This window comes from Agelaius phoeniceus, chromosome 35 (assembly GCF_051311805.1).
Source record: "Agelaius phoeniceus isolate bAgePho1 chromosome 35, bAgePho1.hap1, whole genome shotgun sequence".
NCBI lineage: Eukaryota > Metazoa > Chordata > Aves > Passeriformes > Icteridae > Agelaius > Agelaius phoeniceus.
Genome location: NC_135299.1, coordinates 2,046,772 through 2,069,580, shown reverse-complemented (window position 1 = coordinate 2,069,580; position 22,809 = coordinate 2,046,772). Strand labels below are relative to the sequence as shown.

At 64.6% G+C, this 22,809-nt stretch overlaps 3 protein-coding genes across 3 annotated transcripts; 2 read left to right on the top strand and 1 right to left on the bottom strand.

Moving 5' to 3' along the window:
- Window positions 1-1,365: 1,365 nt before the first annotated feature.
- LOC129130746 (tubulin alpha-1A chain) lies at window positions 1,366-5,356 on the bottom strand. The gene is made up of 4 exons (XM_054649336.2): window positions 5,208-5,356; window positions 3,525-3,747; window positions 3,288-3,436; window positions 1,366-2,524 (listed from the first exon to the last, which is right to left on the bottom strand). The coding sequence occupies exons 1-4, from the start codon at window positions 5,208-5,210 to the stop codon at window positions 1,544-1,546; spliced, it is 1,356 nt and encodes a 451-aa protein (XP_054505311.1). The 5' UTR covers window positions 5,211-5,356; the 3' UTR covers window positions 1,366-1,543.
- An 8,190-nt stretch (window positions 5,357-13,546) lies between these two features.
- On the top strand, window positions 13,547-16,212 carry LOC129130743 (tubulin alpha-1C chain). Its single transcript, XM_054649332.2, has 3 exons — window positions 13,547-13,791; window positions 13,880-14,028; window positions 15,190-16,212. The coding sequence occupies exons 1-3, from the start codon at window positions 13,671-13,673 to the stop codon at window positions 16,159-16,161; spliced, it is 1,242 nt and encodes a 413-aa protein (XP_054505307.1). The 5' UTR covers window positions 13,547-13,670; the 3' UTR covers window positions 16,162-16,212.
- Window positions 16,213-17,383: 1,171 nt separating this feature from the next.
- Window positions 17,384-22,779, top strand: PRPH (peripherin). Its single transcript, XM_054649341.2, has 9 exons — window positions 17,384-17,858; window positions 18,844-18,904; window positions 19,669-19,764; window positions 19,839-20,000; window positions 20,075-20,200; window positions 20,280-20,500; window positions 20,838-20,887; window positions 21,032-21,108; window positions 21,183-22,779. The coding sequence occupies exons 1-9, from the start codon at window positions 17,515-17,517 to the stop codon at window positions 21,222-21,224; spliced, it is 1,179 nt and encodes a 392-aa protein (XP_054505316.1). The 5' UTR covers window positions 17,384-17,514; the 3' UTR covers window positions 21,225-22,779.
- The last annotated feature ends 30 nt before the right edge of the window (window positions 22,780-22,809 follow it).

Here is a 22,809-nt window from a genome sequence, read left to right as displayed (position 1 = left end):
GAGAGCAACATTCCTGGGACATTTGCCATAGAATATTCAGCCTTGCACACACACATACCTGAAGAGCATGTGCAGGTGTAAATACCTGTAAAAAATCCACCTGGAGTCCAGTATTGACATCAGTGCCTTTGTGTCTTCTCAACAGGCCAAGGGTTGAGCCCCCAGTTCTGGGGGATCAGCACAAGCTCTGTTCACCCTCCAAGAATCCCAAATTTGTGAGCTCACCGTCCCTGAGAGTTCTCCTGGTCATCCCAGGGGGTCTCACTCAGGACCTGCTGGTTTTAACACTGCAAGTGTTGGCTTTTTAGTTATCCTAATTTTCTATCCTGGCCACAATTTGTATCTTCCTTTGAAAGCTTGATAACAAACACTTGTTGTCAAACTTGGGTTGTCCTTCAGAAAAAATGACTTCCCAAGGCTGTTCCTTAAAATCAAGGAGTTCGTTTGACAGCACAAATTCCTGGGAGCTGATGGACTCGAGGAGCTTGGCCCTGGTGCTGCTCATCAAGGCTTAGCCTGAGCTCAGAGTGCAGAAGAGGGAGGGGTGCAGCACACAAATGAGGGTCCCAGGGGTCCCCCCTCAGCTGCATCACCCTCTCAGGTTTCACTCTGCATTCAGCTTCCCCTTCATTATTTATCCCTGCGTGGAGCTGTGAGGGACAGGGTGAAAGGAGAGGAGAGGGAGGGTGAAGAGGCTCCCCCCATTCCAGGGGTAAAAGGAGAGGGAGGGTGAAGAGGCTCCCCCCATTCCAGGGGGCTGAAATGACATTTCCCCCTCCCCTCCAGTGGCTGGGACGAACAGGGCCAATTCCTCATCTCTGAAAGAGCCAGAGGAACTTGAGGACAGATTGTGGTTGGTGTTGGAGGAACCCCCAGACGCTGAGCTGGATGAAAGGAGCCCCAATCCCCAACACTCCCGCCCGTGGTGGGCAGAGCTCCCCCTCCCCACCCCCAGGGCAATGCAGCCCCTCCCCTGCCCAGGAAGAGGAGGCAGCAGAGATACCAAAGACTTGTGTTCAACAGGGGGCATTCGGGCATCTCCAGCCCAGCCACAGGAGCTGAGACCCCCAATGTGCTCACTTGACATCTGGTACTAAAAAAATCCAACCCTCTCCACTTCCCCAGCCCTTGGGGTGGGGGCACAACACCGAGCCCAGCAGGATGAGGATGGAGCATGGGTTTGGGAGGACCAATCTGGGGGGTCTGCAGGGTGCTGAGCTCACCACAACTCCCAGCACACGCTCAGGGACAGGGTGGAGACCCTGGTGCAGACAGGGACTGCGGGGCCGTGTCATGTGCTGGTGGGGACAGTGTCAAAGCCAGGCAGGGACATTGCCACAGGGAGTGAAGACACCAGAGGCAGGGTAAGACAGGGAATGCTTTTTATTCAGACCCACAGGAGAGGACGGGTGAGTCCGTCACAGACTTTTTTCCATTGAAGCACAGACCATTGACAGGACAGAGCGCGGCGCACACACTGCTACAGACCCCGCGGGGTCTTCAACTAGTTTATGTTCCCTGTTCCAGCAGCACCCTTGTGACTTTAATATTCCTCCCCTTCCTCCTCTCCCTCCCCTTCCACAGAATCCACCCCCACCTCCTCATAATCCTTCTCCAGGGCTGCCATATCCTCACGAGCCTCCGAGAACTCGCCCTCCTCCATGCCCTCCCCCACGTACCAGTGCACAAAGGCCCTCTTGGCGTACATCAGGTCAAACTTGTGGTCCAGGCGGGCCCAGGCCTCGGCGATGGCCGTGGTGTTGCTCAGCATGCACACAGCCCTCTGCACCTTGGCCAGGTCGCCCCCGGGCACCACCGTGGGAGGCTGGTAGTTGATGCCAACCTTGAAACCAGTGGGGCACCAGTCCACAAACTGGATGGTGCGCTTGGTCTTGATGGTGGCGATGGCGGCGTTGACATCCTTGGGCACCACGTCCCCGCGGTACAGCAGGCAGCACGCCATGTACTTGCCGTGCCGAGGGTCACACTTGACCATCTGGTTGGCCGGCTCAAAGCAGGCGTTGGTGATCTCAGCCACCGAGAGCTGCTCGTGATAAGCCTTCTCAGCAGAGATAACCGGGGCATAGGTGGCCAGAGGGAAGTGGATGCGGGGGTAGGGCACCAGGTTGGTCTGGAATTCTGTCAGGTCGACGTTCAGGGCTCCATCAAAGCGCAGAGAGGCCGTGATGGAGGACACGATCTGGCCTATCAACCTATTGAGGTTGGTGTAGGTTGGGCGCTCGATGTCCAGGTTGCGGCGGCAGATGTCGTAGATGGCCTCGTTGTCCACCATGAAGGCGCAGTCGGAGTGCTCCAGGGTGGTGTGGGTGGTCAGGATGGAGTTGTAGGGCTCCACCACGGCCGTGGACACCTGCGGGGCTGGGTAGATGGAGAACTCCAGCTTGGACTTCTTGCCGTAGTCGACAGAGAGGCGCTCCATGAGCAGGGAGGTGAAGCCAGAGCCGGTGCCACCGCCAAAGCTGTGGAACACCAGGAAGCCCTGCAGCCCTGTGCACTGGTCAGCCTGCAGGTGGGAAGGGGAAAACAAGACCAAACTGTCAGGAATTCTGAACTGCAGCTGTTGCTGACTTGCCCTGGAAGGAAAACTTTCCCCCCATGATCTCAGGACCTTCCCAGCAGGTCCAGGGAAAGGGACCCCGTGCTGCAGGGATTTGGGGACACTCAGTAGAGACAAGGAGGGGCATGTTTGTTCCAGGCAGCAGAAGTTGCTCCTCTCCATGGCCTCATGAGGACATTTGGGGGCTTTCCAGCACCAGAGGCAGAGTCAGCAGGATGGGGGACAGGGTGGCAGCAACTCCATCTGTGACCCACTGACTCACGGTGAATCACCAGGGAAGCTGCTTGGCCTCTGGGGTGAGGCAGTGCCCAGGGGCACCTCAAAGGGAACAATTGCCACCGGCTCAGCAGCATTGTGGGGACAAGTTTGACCATGAACTATCACGGCCACATGACTCTGGAAGGGACCGGTTTGGGGCTGCCCGTTCCCAGCACACGCAGCTGGACTCGGCCACGTCAGGAGCCAAGTGGGAACAAAGAGGGAATTGCCGAGCTCAGCACCGGCAGCGCCCGGGGGCTGCGGCGCTGTGGAGCCGCTCCAGCTCCAGCTGCGCCGCGTCCCGCTGCCGGCCAATGGCAGCCACTGCACAACAGGATTAACATTAATTAATAAATTAAATCTAAACCCAACCCAGCGAGTCTGGAAGGGAGGGCAAGACAGAATGGAGGCTTTGTCCTCGCCCGCCACCTGCACCCCCCAGTGCCCCTACCAGCTTGCGGATGCGGTCGAGCACCAGGTCGATGATCTCCTTGCCGATGGTGTAGTGCCCACGGGCGTAGTTGTTGGCCGCATCCTCCTTGCCCGTGATCAGCTGCTCGGGGTGGAAGAGCTGCCGGTACGTGCCCGTGCGCACCTCGTCTGCGGGGACAGCCCCGGGCCCCGTTAGCAGCCGCCGCCCGCCGCCAGCGCCCGCCCCGCCCGCCGCCCGCGCCCCGCGCGCGCTCACCGATCACCGTGGGCTCCAGGTCCACGAACACGGCCCGGGGCACGTGCTTGCCGGCGCCCGTCTCGCTGAAGAAGGTGTTGAAGGAGTCGTCCCCCCCGCCGATGGTCTTGTCGCTGGGCATCTGCCCGTCGGGCTGGATGCCGTGCTCCAGGCAGTACAGCTCCCAGCACGCATTGCCGATCTGCACGCCCGCTTGGCCCACGTGGATGGAGATGCACTCGCGCTGTGGGGGCACACAGCACTCAGTCACCCCCTTTTGTCCTCCCCCCGGCAGTCACCGGGCTGGGAAGGGTCCCTCCTCAAAGCTGGATGGGGTCAGATCCTGCCTAGACACACCCATTGTTCTGGGTCTGGGGGTGCCCCCAGTGCAGGGGTCCCCATCCTGCCCTGTGCCCATCACTGCTGGCACCCCGCCTGTGGGGGATGGGGAGCTCAGCACTTGGGGCTCATCCTGCCCCGAGGGGCTGGGGCTGCGCCCAGGGTGACACAGGGAGCCCCGGGGTTGCCATCCTGCCCCACCCTGCCCTGATGAGACCCAGCAAAGCCCCAGGGTGGCTCAGCACCGTGGGCTCCTCCTGCCCACCCGGGTCCCAGTCGAAGCAATGCCACGCCCAGTGCGGGACTGGGTGGGGGTCCCATCCTGCCGTGCTTCGATTTCTGGTGCGGGATGGGGTTCTCAGCATTGGGGGGGGGGGGGCATTCCCCACTGCCCACCCCGCACCGGGGACACTTTCTGCTCCATTATACCGGGGACACGCCCAGTGCAAGCTGAGGGCTCAGCACCGGGGCTTGGGGGTCTGTCCTGCCCGGTTTAACGGGAGCCACGCCCAGGGACGGACGCTGGCTCGGTACCGAAAGATAGAGTCCCGATTCTACCCCTTTCATCCGGTGCCACGCCCAGTACGGGCTTAGCTCCGGGGACCCATCCTGCCCGCTTTAACGGGAGCCACGTCCGGTTCGGGCTCGGGGTTCGGTACCGGGGAGCCATCCTGTCGGGTTTAACCGCGTCTCGGGGTCCCATCCTGCCCGGTTTAACGGGAGCCACGCCCAGTGCAGGCTCGGGGCTCGGTCCCGGGGGTCTCATCCTGCCCGGTTTAATGGGAACCACGCCCGGTGCGGTACCGTGGATCAGCGCCAGGGATCCATCCTGGCCGGTTTAACGGGAGCCACGCCCTATGGAAGCTTAGTGCCGAGTCCCGGGGGTCTCATCCTGCCCGGTTTAACGGGAGCCACGCCCTATAGAAGCTTAGTGCCGAGTCCTGGAGGTCCCATCCTGCCCGGTTTAACAGGAGCCACGCCCGCGGCGGGCTCGGGGGAGGCAGGAAGACCCTTCCAGGCCTATTTAACCGGAGCTACACTCGGGGCTGGGTCCCGGGCGACACATTTTACTCGGTGTAACGGGAGCCACGCCCGCTGCGGGAGGAGTCCCGGCTCATCCCGGGATGGGCGGACGAGAAGCCCTTGGGAATGGAGATCAGGGGGGGTTGGGAAGCAGAAAAAACGGCGAGACGGGGGCCGGGGCGGGGGATGAAAATCTGAGACTGCGATGGGAGGGTGGGGATTGGCACCGGGGAAAACCACGGGGCCGGGGGTGGGAGGGATGGGGCCGGCGGGAATGGAGGGAGAAGGGAACAGGGATCGTGGGAACAGAGACAAAGTCCCGACCCCCCCGCACCCCCTCACCATGGCGGCGGTCGGTCCGGGGCGGTCTCACAGCCCGACGCTGAGGCGGTCGATGTAAGAGGCGCGGCGGAGCGCGGGGCTCGGTGCGGGGCTTTATAGCGGCGGCGGGGCGGGGCGGGCGGCGGGGCCGGGGGGGCGGCGGGGCGGGCGGCAGCGGCGCCCATTGGCGGCCCGGAATGAGGTAATGCCCCCCCGCAGCCGCAGACAAAGGCCGGGCGGTGCGGGAGGGGGGCCCCGGGGGCTGCGGCGGCCACGGCCCGGCCCCGCCGCCGCCTCCCGCCCGCCCGCCGCCGGAGGGGCCCCGGCTGTGTCCTTGGCACCGTCCCTGCCACGCCCCGGTCCCCGGTCTTGGCTGAGCCAGCGGTCACGCTCCGGTCCCCATCCCACGGTCCCCATCCCCCCACGGCCCCTTTTCCCCCGTTCTTCCCGTTCTCTCCCGCTGCCCGGAATGGGGCTCCCGGTACACGGGGTAGGAGCACGCGCTGGTCGCCATCCCCGGTGATGCAGCCCTCCCCCTTCTCCGGTCGCTGCCCGAGCTCCCGGTGATCCCCGGCCACACCCTGGTCCCTGTCCCCGTTGTTCCCATCCCTTGTCTGGCCCCCATTCCCAGCCAGCCACGCCCTGGTCCCCCATCCTCAGTGACACTGTCCCCATCCCTGTGCCCATGCCCAGGGGCGCTGTCCTCATCCCTGGCCGTGCCACAGTGCCCTGGTTCTCAGCCGTGTCCCTGCCATGGCCCCGTGCCTGTGCCGGCCCTTTCCCCGCCGTGCCCAGCCCTTCCAGCGCCTCTTTGTCTGCTCGGGCAGTGGGAACCAGCGCCGCGGGGCCCAGCCGGGGGACAAAGAGCCATCCCCCGGGCAGCTGGGGACGAGCAGGGCCGGGAGGGGCTGAGGGACAGCGGGAGGACACAGGGGACAAAAGCCCCCAGGGCAGTTTAGGGCTGGAGGGCTCGGGAAGAGCAGCAGCTGCTGTGCGGCAGCTGGTGGTGGGGACACAGCTGGGACACTGGGACACGAGTCCCCTGGCCACCCCCTCCATCTGCTGCAGCCCCCCCGAGCCACCAACCCCACAGCCCTGGGGTTTCCCACTCCTGGGGGGGGGAGGTTCCCCCCTCCCGTTTGTTCTTGCAAAGCCCACAGGGGTTTGGGGTCGTCTCCCCGAGGCAGGAGGTGCTGGGGGGCTCGGTCCCTGCAGAGGGGTGACCCCACAGCATCCCCACATCCCCAGCTGCTGCAGGTGGAGCTGCCAGGATGCCTCCCCCGCTGAGAAATCCCCTGGGTTTTTTTCCTGGTGTTTCCCACATGATGCAGATTTCTGGGCAGAACCAAAGTTCCCATGTCCCTGCTGCCCAGCCCAGTGTCCCCACCGCCATCCCAGTGTCCCCACTGCCATCCCAGTGTCCCCACTGCCATCCCAGTGTCCCCACAGCCAGCCCCGTGCCCCCGGGGCACCCTGGTTTTGGGTGCAGAGCTGCAAACAAAGAGGGGATGGGATTTGGGCATCGCCCACCAGAACAAAGGAGCAGGTGGCCCTGGCTTTGCTGAGTAGACAAAAACCAGGAGATTTGGCTCCCACCAGGCTGGTCCCCTTTGCAAATGGCTATTTTGGGGCACCCTCACCCCAAAGCAGCTCAGCCCCCAGCCCTGACCCCGCTGTAGCTCCATCCCTGCATTGGAAATGCCTCCTGCCTTTGTTCTCTTACAGTCCCAAGCGCTCAACACCAGTGTGGGGCCTGTCAGGGTGTCCCCATTGTGTCCCAAACCCGGGGTTTTGGGGGTTCACAGCAGCCCCCTTCCTCAGGGACCACTCTCCAAGCTAAGCAGAGGCCCCCCCCACCCCATTGCCCTGAGCTGAGGGCGGGAGGTGCCTCATAGGGCAGGGGTGGCTCAGCCCCGGTGGGTGCTGTGGGGTGTAGGGTGAGGGGTTAGGGGGCTGCAGCCCCCCTGGTGCCCCCCAGCCCCCTCCCATCTCCTTGGGTATGGACAGCCACACGTCCTGCACTGACTGCTGCCAGGCAACCGGTGGGGTTGCTAGGAGACTGGTTGCTAGGAGACAGGGTGGGGACCCCCCCTCGCATCCCCCTTCCTCACCATCCATCCTGGGGCCTGGTGGGCGGGGGTTGCAGGCAGAAGACGAGGCTGGGTTCTCAGCACTGCCTGCCCTTATTATCATGGTGAGGAAAGCATCCCTGGGACCCCCACTGTCCTTGGGACCCCCAGTGCCTGATCCTAAGGGTGGGGTACTGCCCTTGGGACCCCGAGAGCTTGACCCCAAGGGTGGGGCACCATCCCTGGGACCCCCAATGACTGACCCCAAGGGTGGGGCACTGCCCTTGGGATCCCCACTGCCTCACCCCACTGTCCTTGGGACCCCCAGTGCCTGATCTTGAGGGTGGGGCACGGTCCTTGGGACCCCCAATGTCCGACCCCAAGGGTGGGGCACCATCTTTGGGACCCCCAGTGCCTGGCACCAAGGGTGAGGCACCATCCTGGGGACCCCCAATGCCTCACCCAAATGTCCTTGAGACCCCCCAGTGTCTGACCCCAAGGGTGGGGCACCATCCCTGGGACCCCCAGTGCCTCATCCCACCATCCTTGGGACCCCCAGTTCCTGACCCCAATGTTGGGGCACCATCCTTGGGACCCCCTGTGCCTGACCCCGAGGGAGGGGCACCACCTTTGTGACCCCCAGTTCCTGACCCCAATATTGGGGCACCATCCATGGAACCCCCACCACTCTGCCTTGCCAAGGGTGGGGGTACCCAGGCCCTGGGGTCCCTGCCATGGATGTCACCATCCTTGTGGCCCCCCCAGTATCCAGCCCTGCTGAGTGCCAGCATGGGGGGGGTCTGGCACAGCTCCCATCCCCCCTTCCTGTGCTTCCATTCTCCGTGCTCTGTTGATTGTTGGTAGCAACGTGGTGGCTCCTGGTGACGGTTGCTGTCCTTCCCCTTCCATGTCCACCTCCGTGGTGCCACTGGGTGGGACAGACCCTGGACCCCCCCCGAGGTCACCCCTGCCTGCACAGTGTCCCCATGGCTGTCCCCACGTGGGCTGGGACACTCGGGGGCTCCCAGAGCTGGCATCTCCTCCTGCGTGGGCTGATTTCCTGGTGCTGGACTCCTGCCCGTGGCACGGCTGAGATTCCCAGCCTCCCCCAGTCTGGGCCCTTCCTGAGGATCCCAAATTGGTGACCTCAAACCCCACGGCTGGGATACGGCCGTCCCCAGGGATCGAAGGGTCTCAGCCCCATCAGGAGCTGTCGTGGCTCGGGGCTGACAACCCAGACACAAGCTGCTGTTATTTTTAGCCTGTTTTCCCTGCAGAACCCAGCTCTGTCTGTCTGTCCGTCCATCGATGTGACAGATTCATTCAGATGGAGAGACAGGGCAGTTCGGAGGGGGGGGGATGCTGTGCTGGAGGGGTCCCTCTGCCCCTCGGCCGGCCCAGGGTGGCACAGAGGGGCTGGACCCTCACAGGGGTGGCACCCACCCCTGCCCGCGCCCGGAGGGCAGAGGGAAAACCCCTCCAGCCCCGGTGTTGGGGGCAGCAGGGCATTCATTGCCTGTGGGAGGAAGCGGGGAGGAGGCACCGGTGTTCCGGTGTCCCGGTGCCCCCTCCCGCCACAACAAAGGGGAGAATCGGTCCCGACGGGGGTGGGCACTGCGAGGGGCAGGGGGAGCAGCTGTGGGGTGCAGGGGAACAGATGTGGGGTGCAGGAGAAGCCGTGGGGTGCAGGAGAAGCTGTGGGGTGCGGGAGGAGCTGTGGAGTGCAAGGAGCAGCCGTGGGGTGCGGGGAGAAGCCGTGGGGTGCAGGGAGCAGCCGTGGGGTGCAGGGAAGAGCCGTGGGGTGCGGGAGCAGCCGTGGGGTGCGGGGAAGAGCCGTGGGGTGCAAGGAGCAGGCGTGGGGTGCGGGAGCAGCCGTGGGGTGCAGGGGAACAGATGTGGGGTGCAAGGAGCAGCCGTGGGGTGCAGGAGCAGCCGTGGGGTGCTGGGAGCAGCCGTGGGGTGCGGGAGCAGCCGTGGGGTGCAAGGAGCAGCCGTGGGGTGCAGGGAAGAGCCGTGGGGTGCAGGGAAGAGCCGTGGGGTGCAAGGAGCAGCCGTGGGGTGCAGGGAGCAGCCGTGGGGTGCTGGGAGCAGCCGTGGGGTGCGGGAGCAGCCGTGGGGTGCAAGGAGCAGCCGTGGGGTGCAGGGAAGAGCCGTGGGGTGCAAGGAGCAGCCGTGGGGTGCAGGGAGCAGCCGTGGGGTGCAGGGGAACAGATGTGGGGTGCAAGGAGATGCCGTGGGGTGCTGGGAAGAGCCGTGGGGTGCAGGAGAAGCCGTGGGGTGCAAGGAGCAGCCGTGGGGTGCGGGAGGAGCTGTGGGGTGCAAGGAGCAGCCGTGGGGTGCGGGGAGCAGCCGTGGGGTGCAAGGAGCAGCCGTGGGGTGCAGGGAGCAGCCGTGGGGTGCAGGGAAGAGCCGTGGGGTGCAAGGAGCAGCCGTGGGGTGCAAGGAGCAGCCGTGGGGTGCAGGGAAGAGCCGTGGGGTGCAAGGAGCAGCCGTGGGGTGCAGGGAAGAGCCGTGGGGTGCGGGGAGCAGCCGTGGGGTGCAGGGAAGAGCCGTGGGGTGCAAGGAGCAGCCGTGGGGTGCAGGGAGAAGCCGTGGGGTGCGGGGAGCAGGCGTGGGGTGCAGGAGAAGCCGTGGGGTGCAGGGGAGCAGCCGTGGGGTGCTGGGAGCAGCCGTGGGGTGCAGGGAAGAGCCGTGGGGTGCAGGGGAGCAGCCGTGGGGTGCAAGGAGCAGCCATGGGGTGCGGGGAGCGGCCGTGGGGTGCAGGGAAGAGCCGTGGGGTGCGGGGAGCAGCCGTGGGGTGCGGGGGGCTGCGGGCGCGCTGCCCGTGGGGAGGGGGCTGCGGCACCGCCTGCGTGCGGGGCGGTTCCGCAATGCGGCAAAGCCGGGAAGAAAGGAGCGGGGCGGCGGAGGGGTGGGGGTGAGCCGGGAGAGACCCCGCTCTCGGAGGGGTCCCCCTAAAGCAGCCCCTGACCCCCAGCAGGGCACCGGAACCGGCGGGGCGGGGGCTCGGAGGGCTCCGGTGGCACCGGGGGATCACGGGTGGGGTGGGGACAAGGGGCACCCCGGCCATGGGCGTGTGGCAGCTCCGGGGATGTGCCCGGGGAACGGGGGGACACCGGGGGCTCGGGGAGGGGAGGGACACTGAGGTGCCCAGGCTGGGAGGGGACACTGGGAGTGACTGGGGGGGGACACTGAGGCTATGAGGGGACACTGGGAGTGACTGGGGGTGACACTGAGGCTATGAGGGGACACTGAGGTGCCCAGGCTATGAGGGGACATGGGAGTGACTCGGGGAGGGGGACACTGAGGCTCTGAGGGGGCACTGGGAGTGACTGGGGGGGGGGACACTGAGACTGTGAGGGGACACTGGGAGTGACTGGGGGGCCACACTGAGGCTGTGAGGGGACATGGGAGTGACTGGGGGTGACACTGAGGCTATGAGGGGACACTGGGAGTGACTGGGGGGACACTGAAGCTCTGAGGGGACACTGGGAGTGACTGATGGGGGACACACTGAGGGTGCTCAGGGACGCTGAGGTGCCCAGGCTGTGAGGGGACACTGGGAGTGACTGGGGGGTGACACTGAGGGTGCTCAGGGACGCTGAGGTGCCCAGGCTGTGAGGGGACACTGGGAGTGACTCGGGGGGGGGGACACTGAGGCTCTGAGGGGACACTAGGAGCGACTGGGGGGTGACACTGAGGGTGCTCAGGGACGCTGAGGTGCCCAGGCTGTGAGGGGTGCCCAGGGGCTGGTGGAACACTGGCGAACGTAGAGTCTGTAATTCCGTCTCGGGGCCAACCCCAATGTCCCCATGCTGTCCCAAACCCCTCTGTGGCCTTTGGAACGCCACTCCCACCCGCTTCAAACCAAGCCCAGAGCGGGGGAGGCAGGCTGGGACAGGGCCCTGCACCCCGGGGGTGGGTGTGCGGTGTTCCCCCGGCCCTGTCCGTCCTGCCCCACAGGACCTGCCCCGCGTGGGTGCCCCCGGGGAGCAGCCGCGGGGCTGGCACGGAGCAGGGCGGCGGCGGGCACAGGAGCCGGCGCGACGGGAGCCCGCGGGGCTTCCCACGGGAACGGCACCGGGATGGGGACGGGGGCACGGGGAGGGATTCGGGACCCCCGAGGTCTCCAGCCCAGCGGGGCTGTGGCGCTCCCTGAGGCTGCGGCCGGGGGCTTCAGGGACCCGTCTGAGCCCACCGCCCCAATAGCGCAAAGCCCCCAGCCCCTAAAGCATTCCTAAAACCCCTCACGCCTAAAGCCCCCCGCCCCTAAAGCACTCCCTAAAGCCCCCCGCCCCTAAAGCTGCCCCTAAAGCCCCCCGCCCCTAAAGCTGCCCCTAAAGCCCCCCGCCTCTAAAGCCCCCCGCCCCTAAAGCTGCCCCTAAATCCCCCCGGCTCTACAGCACCCCTAAAGCCCCCCGTGTCTAAAGCACTCCCTAAAGGCCCCGCCCCTAAAGCGCCCCTAAAGCCCCCCCGCCCCAATATTCCTCGGCCCCCCCGCCCGTGACGCCTTCCGGCCCCTCTGACCCCCCCAGTTCCCCCCTGTCTGCCCGCCCAGTCCCCCCCCCCGAACCCTCGGGACCCCCAATACTCCTCCCCGCCCATTTCCACGCCCATAACCACGCCCATTTCCACGTTAGACCACGCCCACTCTCCGCCTCCCGCCCACCGCATTCCGCTCCGCTGACGTCACCACCCACCCACCCCCGCCGACATTCGAACCGTCCAATCAGAATCGAGGCGGGGCGGAGGGGGCGTGTCCAGAGCGCCGCGTGGTCGGAGGGGCGGGGCGAAATCCGATTGGCTCCTCCCCTTGTACCCGCCCCCTGTGAGGCCACGCCCCTTGGGGGTTTAACTCGGGGGCCCTACGGGGCAACCCCCGCCTCCCTCCTCGACGGCTCCGTAACGGTTCGGGCAGCGAGCGGCCATGGTGAGGGTTGGGGGCGTTCGGGGGTCCTGGGGGGGCTCCGTGCGGGGTGGGACCCCCTGGGAGTGCGGGACCCCCCGAGCAGAGCGGGGGCTGCGTGCTAGGCCCCCCCCGTGTCCCTTTCAGCACGTGGGGCTGAGCTCTGGAGGCGTTGGGAGCTCCGCGCGTGTTCCGGACGCCTCGTGGGGCTGCCGAGTTCTGGCTCGTGCAGGGCAGGGGCTGAGCTGGGGGTGCGTGTGTCCCCCCCAGAACCGGGGGTCGCTGCCCGGGGGGCTCCCACCCACCCCAGTTCCCTGCTAAAGTCGTTGGGACACGCAGAGTGGCTCCCACGCGGGCACTGAACTCGTCCCCACAGCACAGGAACGGGACGGGCCGAGAGGGGGTTTGGGGGCACCCCTTGTGCCACCCTCTCGTGGCTGTGTTCGCCGGGACACGCGTGGGTGTGAGTCACGGCGGGGGGGAGATCTCAGCGTGGCCCGGGCACAAGCAGGAGCGGCGGGCACGGGGAAAGTCCTCCCGGTGACCGGAGTTTGCTCTGGCCCGGGTGGAGCTGCCTGTTCAGGGACCGGGACAGGCCGGGGTTGTGCAAGGGCGGCTGGGGAAGGGAGCGGCTCCGTGTTCTGTGAGGTCCAAGATCCCCCCAGAAGTGATGAGCAGCCCCCTGGGCAAGGGGCTGAAGTGTCCCTGTCACTGTCCCTGTGTGATCCGTGGCTTGAGGGGACTGGAAATTAACCAAATTCTGGGCTCGTGGTAGGTGCTGTTGCACGAATGGCACCGATCAGTGCCGGGGGGCCAGGATGGGACCCCCAGGGCTGAGCACCCGCTGTGTCCCTGGTACCCCCAGGGCTGAGCACACTGGTAGCCCCAGTCTGGTCCTGCCACAGCTCCTGGGTGGCTCCAGCTGCAGTTTGGGGTGATGCTGGGTCAGCCCTGTGTGAGCCAGGGCACAAACAGGGTTTGGGGGGGCTGAGCCTGTGCCCACCGTGTCATTGCTCAGTCCCTCCGTGGGTTTGGGCAGGATGGGACCCTCGGAGCTGAGCACTGAGATGTTCCCTGGATTATGGGGGTGTCCCTGTCCCTGCAGAGGGGGGTTAAGTGTCCCTGTCCTCACAGGAGACTGGGAATAGTGGGGACCAGCAATAACCCTGGGGAACCCCAATTCCTGGCTCTGTGGGGTGCGTGGGGTGAAGGCACCAACTGGCGCAGGGTCTCAGCTGCTGGGAAGGAGGAGCAGGATGGCAGCAGCAAAGCTGAGCACAACGGGAGCAGCTGGGCAGGATGTGCCCCCATCCAGCCTTGAGGAGAGACCCTTCCCAGCCCGGGGGGATGCTGGGGTGGGACAGAGAGAGGACAGAGGAGGTGACCGAGTGGCGTGTGCCCCCGCAGCGCGAGTGCATCTCCATCCACGTGGGCCAAGCGGGCGTGCAGATCGGCAATGCGTGCTGGGAGCTGTACTGCCTGGAGCACGGCATCCAGCCCGACGGGCAGATGCCCAGCGACAAGACCATCGGCGGGGGGGACGACTCCTTCAACACCTTCTTCAGCGAGACGGGCGCCGGCAAGCACGTGCCCCGGGCCGTGTTCGTGGACCTGGAGCCCACGGTGATCGGTGAGCGCGCGCGGGGCGCGGGCGGCGGGCGGGGCGGGCGCTGGCGGCGGGCGGCGGCTGCTAACGGGGCCCGGGGCTGTCCCCGCAGACGAGGTGCGCACGGGCACGTACCGGCAGCTCTTCCACCCCGAGCAGCTGATCACGGGCAAGGAGGATGCGGCCAACAACTACGCCCGCGGGCACTACACCATCGGCAAGGAGATCATCGACCTGGTGCTCGACCGCATCCGCAAGCTGGTAGGGGCACTGGGGGGGGCTCGTGGGGTGGGTTCGTCCCTGCGGAGGATGTGGGGACAAAGGGAAGCTCCAGGTGTGCCCGGGCAGGTCCTTCTCAGCCCATCAGCGCTGTGGGGCAGAGAGTTGTGCCAGGAGGGATCAGCCCTGGGTTGTGCCAGGAGGGGCCTCCTGCCTTCCTGGTGGGGGCTGCATGACCCCTGTTGTGCCTCCAGGATCTGGATGGATTTGAGCCTGCAGCACATCCTGGCTCCCTCTGGGGTCTGGATGCTCTAAGTGATCAGGATCAGCCCCTTGCCTTGCCCTTGACCTGAATCCCTTTACTCAGGGCTCTGCAACCCCACCAGCACAGGATGTGCACCTTGAGCTTGGCACATTCCAGGGGTGGATGTGGGGACAGGGGGAAGCTCCAGGTGTCCCTGGGCTGGTCCTTCTCAGCACTTTGGGACAGAGAGCAGGCCTGTCCCAAGAGGGACCTGCTGGCTCTATCCTAGCCCAGTGCTAAGCCTTGCCAAGGGGAGGAGGATGGGAAAGCCCCTTGGCCAGGGCAGCGGGGAAGGAGAGATGGTTTGGGTGCTGGTGCAGCACTGGTTTGACTGGTGTGGCTGCCCAAGCTCTTTGAACCTCTGGTTCCCACGCTGGGGCTGGCGCCGGGGCGGCCGGACCTGCTGCGCCAGCGGCTCCGCTCGGGGAGCTTCTGGCACATCCAAGGCTGAGCTGGCTGCCCCGTGGGCTCTTGTGTGATCAGAACCTGTTCCTGCTGCACCTTCTTGGAAAAAGAGGGGGTGAAGCTGTGGTTGACTTCCAGAGCCTGCTGGGGTGTCTCCCAAGAGCTGGGATATCCACCATGAGTCAGAGTCCAACGTGTAATGTCAGGGACACCTTGTCCACCACGCTGGTGGTTCTTGCCGTGGTGCTTGAACACCCTAATAATGTCCTCATGAGGCCAAGGAGAGGAGCAACTTCTGCTGCCTGGAACAAACATGCCCCTCCTCGTCTCTACTGAGTGTCCCCAAATCCCTGCAGCACGGGGTCCCTTTCCCTGGACCTGCTGGGAAGGTCCTGAGATCATGGGGGGAAAGTTTTCCTTCCAGGGCAAGTCAGCAACAGCTGAAGTTCAGAATTCCTGACAGTTTGGTCTTGTTTTCCCCTTCCCACCTCCAGGCTGACCAGTGCACAGGGCTGCAGGGCTTCCTGGTGTTCCACAGCTTTGGCGGTGGCACCGGCTCTGGCTTCACCTCCCTGCTCATGGAGCGCCTCTCTGTCGACTACGGCAAGAAGTCCAAGCTGGAGTTCTCCATCTACCCAGCCCCGCAGGTGTCCACGGCCGTGGTGGAGCCCTACAACTCCATCCTGACCACCCACACCACCCTGGAGCACTCCGACTGCGCCTTCATGGTGGACAACGAGGCCATCTACGACATCTGCCGCCGCAACCTGGACATCGAGCGCCCAACCTACACCAACCTGAACCGCCTCATCAGCCAGATCGTGTCCTCCATCACGGCCTCTCTGCGCTTTGATGGAGCCCTGAACGTCGACCTGACAGAATTCCAGACCAACCTGGTGCCTTATCCCCGCATCCACTTCCCTCTGGCCACCTATGCCCCGGTCATCTCTGCTGAGAAGGCTTATCACGAGCAGCTGACGGTGGCTGAGATCACCAACGCCTGCTTTGAGCCGGCCAACCAGATGGTCAAGTGTGACCCTCGGCACGGCAAGTACATGGCGTGCTGCCTGCTGTACCGCGGGGACGTGGTGCCCAAGGATGTCAACGCCGCCATCGCCACCATCAAGACCAAGCGCACCATCCAGTTTGTGGACTGGTGCCCCACTGGTTTCAAGGTTGGCATCAACTACCAGCCTCCCACGGTGGTGCCCGGGGGCGACCTGGCCAAGGTGCAGAGGGCTGTGTGCATGCTGAGCAACACCACGGCCATCGCCGAGGCCTGGGCCCGCCTGGACCACAAGTTTGACCTGATGTACGCCAAGAGGGCCTTTGTGCACTGGTACGTGGGGGAGGGCATGGAGGAGGGCGAGTTCTCAGAGGCTCGTGAGGATATGGCAGCCCTGGAGAAGGATTATGAGGAGGTGGGAGCTGACAGCATGGAGGGCGACGAGGAAGGAGAGGAATAGAAGCGCCTTGTCTGAACACTGTGGTGCTGTTCATTAAAATGCCTCTCTCCAGTGCTGCCTCTTCATTGTGCTGGGACAATCCGCCTTGTGGTGACCTGGGGGGACATCCCAGGGGAGGGGGGGCCTCAGCTGGGCCGGCTGCCAGGCCCTGCTGCCAGCTGGCACAGGGGAGACGCTGGGAGAGGCTGGGGGGTTCTGTGGGGTTGGGGTCCCTGGCTGGCTCCTGTGCTATGAGCTGGCAGTGGTGGGGGGCTCCTGTTCTCCTCAGCGTTCTGCTGGCCCTGGGGGGGTCCCCAGGTGAGGTTGGGGGAACCCCTGAGAGCCCCCAGTGTTGTGCCCAGAGCCTGGTGCAGACGGGCTGGACGTGGTGTCATGCTGCTGCTGGCACAGAGCCACTCCCGGTGCGGCTCTCTGCAGAGCTGGGAGGGGGTCCTGGGCGGGGGAGACCCTCCCCAGGAGGAGCCTCTGGGCAGGGCAGCGACTCCTTCCCGACTCCTTCCCGTAAGTGCCGCCCTGGCTGCCCGGAAAGGGGGGGTTCAGGGGGGTTGCAGAGCAGAGCTCGCTGTCCAGCGCTGCCCCGCGCATGGCAGCTCCCGCAGAGCCGAGTCACGGCGGCCCCGACAGAACGGGAGGGAGGGGCGTGGCTGAGAGGGGCACCCCCTCCATGGATGCTGAGCAGAATGGGACCCAGTTCAGAGGGGTGCTCTGCATCCCAGATTCGGGGTTTGTACCCCCGTGTTACCTGGGGGAGACCCCATAAGGGTCTCTCTCCTTCTGACTGAGTGGGGGGGGCTCCTGTGTCTCCCTCGGATCCTCTCCCCCTTGCCCCTGGTGCTGCTGGTTCCTCTGCCTGCACCCCCAGCCCCTCACCTTGCATCCCTTGGGGATTCCTGAGCCCCACTGAAGGGGAATTCCTGCAGCCCCACATCCTGCAGCTCTCACCTCTCATCCCTTGGGGGTCCCCGAGCCTCCCTGAATGGGAATTCCTGCAGCCCCACATCCTGCAGCCCCTACCCCTCATCCCTTGGAGATCCCCGAGCCCCCCTGAATGGGAATTCCTGCAGCCCCACATCCTGCAGCCCCTGCCCCTCATCCCAAGGAGATCCCCGAGCCCCCCTGAATGGGAATTCCTGCAGCCCCACATCCTGCAGCCCCCGCCTCTCATCCCTGGGGGCATCCCCGACCACCCTCATCCCCTTTCCCCGCCCCCTCGAGGGGAGCATCCGCAGCCCCCGATCCTCCCTCCGGCCGGGGGACCCCTCCCCTCTCTCTGTCCCGGGTCCCCCGGCGGGGCGGAGCCGCTGTCCGCTATAAACGGCCGCTCCCGGCAGCCAGCGCCCTCCCGGTGCCACCATGAGCCGCCGTGACCGCGACCCCGGGATGTCGCCGCCGCTCCCCGTGGCCCCGGAGCGGCTGGCGGCGGCGGCGGCAGCGCGGGGAGCGGAACGGGAGGAGCTGGCGGCGCTGAACGATCGTTTCGCCGCTTTCCTGGAGCGGGTGCGGGCGCTGGAACGGCAGAACGGGACCCTCCGCGCCGCCCTGGGCCGCGCCACGGCCGCCAGCGGGCCCCGCACCGGGCTGGTGCAGGGGGAGCTGCGGGGACTGCGGGAGCGGCTGCAGCGCCTCGGCCGCGACCGGGACCGGCTCCAGGCGGAGCGGGACGGGCTCGCCACAGACCTGGCGGCCCTGAGGCAACGGTGGGACGGCGGTGGGGCCGGGGGAGGCAGCGGGATGGGGAGCGAGGATGGGTCGGGATGAGGGATGGGGAGTGGAGGGTGTGCTGGGGACAGGGGGTTGGACTGGGATGGACTGGGATGGACTGGGATGGGAGATGGACTGGGATGGACTGGGATGGGAGATGGACTGGGATGGACTGGGATGGGGGATGAACTGGGATGGACTGGGATGGGGAATGACCAGGATGGGGGATGGACTGGGATGGGGGATGGACCGGGATGAGGGATGAATTTGGATGGGGGATGAACCGGGATGGGGGATGGACCAGGATTAGGGATGGACCAGGATGTACTGGGATGAGGGATATACTGGAATAAGGGATGAACTGGGATGGGGGATGTTCTGGGATGAGGGATGTTCTGGGATGAGGGATGGACTGGGATGGGAGATGGACCAGGATTAGGGATGGACCGGGATGTTCTGGGATGAAGGATGGACCGGGATGAGGGATGAATTTGGATGAGGGCTGAACTGCAGTGGGGGCCGGGGGTGTGGCAGGGTGAGTTATGCATGGGATGAAGACTGGGGAATGTGCCAGAGAGGGACTGGCATGAGGAATGTGATGGGGTGAGGCTTTGCACCAGGATGGGGAGCGGGGGATGCAGCGGGATGGGGATGGGGGATCCCCGGGGAGGTCGGGGGAGGGACTGGTGGATGTCCGGGGAAGGGGATCCCTGGGAAGGGATACTGGGAAAGGCGCCCGGGATGCACGGAGGGCACTGGGAGGCACTGGGAGATGGGGGCTCTGCGGAAGGGCGGGGCACTGGGAGGGGCAGGACAAGGGTGGGGACACTGGGAGGGGCAGGACAAGGGTGGGGACACTGGGCGGGGATTGCTGCGAGCGCTGGGGTCCGCTCCATCCCCGTTCGCCTCCGCTGTGTGCGCAACAGGAGGAGGGGTCTGCACCCCCGTGCCCACCTCCCCCTCATCCCTCGCTGTCCCCAGGCTGGAGGACGAGACGCAGAAGCGGGAGGATGCCGAGAAGAGCCTGGTGCTGTTCCGCAAGGTGAGGGGGCTGGCGGGCTCGTTTCCCCCTGCAGTAACCAGTGATCCGTGGGTGGAGGGGACTGGGAATGGTGGGGACAGGAATAACCCTGGGGAACCCCAATTCTGGGCCCGCGGGAGGTGCTGGTGCACGAATGGCACCGATCAGTGCCGGGGGGCCAGGGTGGGACCCCCAGAGCTGAGCACCCCAGCCTGGTGCCTCCACAGCTCCATCCTCAGCTCCTGGGTTTTGGGGTGATGCTGGGTCAGACCTGCACGAGCCAGGGCAAAACCAGAGTTTGGGAGGGGCTGAGTCTGTGCCCACCTCGTTATTGCTCAGTCCCTCTGTGGGTTTGGGCAGGATGGGACCCTCGGACTGAGCACACTGGTAGCCCCAGTCTGGTCCCTCCACACCTCCTTCCTCAGCTCCTGGGTGTCTCCAGCTGGAGTTTGGGGTGATGCTGGGTCAGCCCTGCGTGAGCCAGGGCACAAACGGGGTTTGGGGGGGCTGTGCCCATTGTGTCATTGCTCAGTCCCTCCGTGGGTTTGGGCAGGATGGGACCCCCAGGGCTGAGCACTCTGGTAGCCCCAGTTGGGTCCCTCCACACCTCCCTCCTCAGCTCCTGGGTTTCTCCTTGGGGTGATGCTGGGTCAGCCCTGTGCAAAACCAGGCTTTGGGGGGCTGAGCCCCGTGCCCATCACCACCATCACCACCCCGGGGTGGGGATCCGGGATCATCTCATCCCCCCCACGCTGCCCTGCAGCTCATCCCAACCTCTCCCACAGGACGTGGATCACGCCACGCTGTCCCGCCTGGAGCTGGAGCGCAAGGTGGAGCTGCTGATGGACGAGATCGGCTTCCTCAAGAAACTGCACGAGGAGGTGGGGCCGGGGTGGGATGGGACGGGCAGGGGGGGCACAGATCAGGTCCTTGTGATGCCCCCGTGCCCCTGCAGGAGCTGCGGGACCTGGAGGTGAGCGGCCCGAGCCCGGCGGGGCTGCCCGAGGTGGAGATGTGCAAACCGGAGCTGACGGCAGCGCTGCGGGAGATCCGCACCCAGTACGAGAGCATCGCGGTCAAAAACCTGCAGGAAGCCGAGGAATGGTACAAATCAAAGGTACCCGGGGCTGGGGAGGGATTTAGGAACGGCTGAGCCCTCCCAGAGAGCCCTGACTCGCCCTGCCCGTGCAGTTTGCCGACCTCTCGGATGCAGCAAACCGCAACCACGAGGCGCTGCGCCTGGCCAAGCAGGAGATGAACGAGTCCCGGCGGCAGATCCAGAGCCTGACGTGCGAGGTGGACGGGCTGAAGGGCGTGGTGAGAGCCGGGCAGCGTTCGGGGGCGTGCAAAAAGCAGAGCCCAGCCCGGCCCTTTGCAGCCCTTTCTGTCCCTGCAGAACGAGGCGCTGCAGCGGCAGATGCGGGAGATGGAGGACGAGTTCGGGGAGGAGATCGGGAACTACCAGGACGTGGTGGGGAGGCTGGAGCAGGAGATCCAGCAGATGAAGGAGGAGATGGCACGGCACCTGCGCGAGTATCAGGACCTGCTGAACGTCAAGATGGCCCTGGACATTGAGATTGCCACGTACAGAAAGCTGCTGGAGGGCGAGGAGAGCCGGTGAGGGCCGCGGAGTGTCCCCATTGCCCGCGGGGATGTCCCCTGTGGTGACTCATCCCGGTTTTTGTGGGATTTTCCCGGCGGGAGGCAGCTCCAGGCCTTGTTCCCACAGGAAAACAAGAGGTTCCCATGGGAGCTGAGATAAAAGCAAGGCCAGGGGATGGTGGGGGAGCTGCCTCCAGCTCTGCTCCGGGTGCCAGCCCACGGGCACAGCCCCCGGCCTGGCAGCCCACGGGCACAGCTGATCTGGGGTGTGGGTCACAGACTGGAGAGTGTGGAAGGGTCCCTGGCAATGTCCAGGAGTCCCAGCCCCTCCTCATCCTCCTCTCCCCCCCAGGATCACCATCCCACTGCACCCCACCACCTCCTTCAGCATGAGGAGCTCAGGTGAGCCACAAGCTGGGGGTCCCCCACTATGTCTGGGGGTCTTTCCTTGAGGGTAAAGACCCCGGGTGGGTGTGGGTGGGTCCCTGTGCTCCTGCCCAGGCTGTCTGGGAGGGCACAGGGTCCTCATGGCCCCTCTGTGCCCAGTGCTGGAGCCTCAGCCTGCAGAGAGCCCGGCCCGGAGGATGGTGTTGATCAAAACCATCGAGACACGGGATGGGCAGGTGAGAACTGGGGGTGCCCTGCCTGGGAGGCCCAACCCTGCCATGGGACTGATCCCCAAATTCTCCTCTTGCAGCAAGTGGTGACAGAATCGCACAAGGAGCGAGCGGGGAAGTGACAGAGAGGAGCGGCTGCGACGGCCCCGAGCCCACGGGAGGGGTTTGCCAGACCCTGCTGAGTCCTGGGTGGGGCACGGAGCAGAGCAGGGGGGCTGGGAGTGCCCCAATTGCTATTGCTGCTGTCAGCACCACGGGACAACGCCGTGGGGTGTCCCTGTGCCTTTGCCGTGTGTCCCTGTGCCTTTGCCGTGTGTCCCTGTGCCTTGTCCCCCACTATTTATCGCTATTTATCGCCTATTTATTACTCTCCCAACCACAACCCCAGCTGTATTTAAAATCGGGTGTTCCCCACGCTGCCCTGAGGCCGAGGGGGTCCCGGCTTCTCCCTCCTGGCACCACAGCTGGCACTGATGTCCCCGGGGCTGGTGGCTCCGGTGGCATCCAAGCGCTGTCCCCTGTGGTGTCACTGCCATGAGGAGTGGGACAGAAGGGAAGCAGCGCCCGGCTGAGGGGGAAATCTGTGTCCCCGGGGTTCAATCTGTTCCAGAGCTCCTCTTCATGTCACAACTGCCACTCTGGGGGTCTCACCTCCCCTCCCATCACTGCAACAAGCACCGGTTATCCCGGGATTGGTGACTCCAGTGACATTGAAGCACCGTTCCCTGTGGTGTCACTGTCATGAGGACAGGGACAGAAAGGAAATAGTGCCCGGCTGAGGGGGGATCTGTGTCCCCAGGGCCCCTCTCCATGCCATGACTGCAATTCTGGGGGGGTCTCACCTCCCCTCCCATCACTGCAACAAGCACTGATTATACCGGGGTTGGTGGTGGCACCCAAGCGTTGTCCCCTGTGGTGTCACCGCCTCGGGGAAGGAGCCTCAACCCCCTGAACTCTGAATCCTCGGGGGTCCCGCTGCTTCCCGCGACCCCGCGATTTGCAGAGGACCGAGGGACACGCCCGTTATCCCGCTCCAGACCCACGGAATCTCCGCCCGGTGCTCCCGGGGCATCGCAGGACCGGGCCGGGCACGGCCGCGCTCGTTCCTTACCGGGACCGCCAGAGGGCGCCACCAGCCCGGCCCGATCGCTGCCGCCGGTTAATTCCGCGTTAATTGCGTGTTAATTACGGGTTAATTACAGCGTGACAAGGCTCTGGGTGCGCGGGGAAACACCCTGATTTCTATAATTGCGTGAAGGGTTTTTTTTTTGCATTGTTAATTGAGTTCAGCGAAATTATGCAAAATCGCGTTAATGAAAGATTTGGTTATTAGTTTTGTTATTTTAAGCAAATTTTTGCAGTATTTCATTATTTTCAGCATTTTTTTGCACCACTGGTTGAATTCTTTGAAGCAAATGATGCACAATTGCGTTATTTAAACAAATCTTGCACACATAATTGCCTTATTTTAAGCAAATGCTGCATCATTGCATTTTAAGTATTTTTTTGCATCGTCAATTGCGTTATTTTAAGCACATTTTTGCATTATTGTGTTATAGCAAATCATACGAAATTGCATAATTTCATGGAATTTTGGCATAATTAATTGCGTTATTTTATGCAATCTTCGCACCATCAATTACACGAACAAAATAATATAAAATCGCATTATTTTAACTGTTTTCCCCCATTACTAATTACGTTATC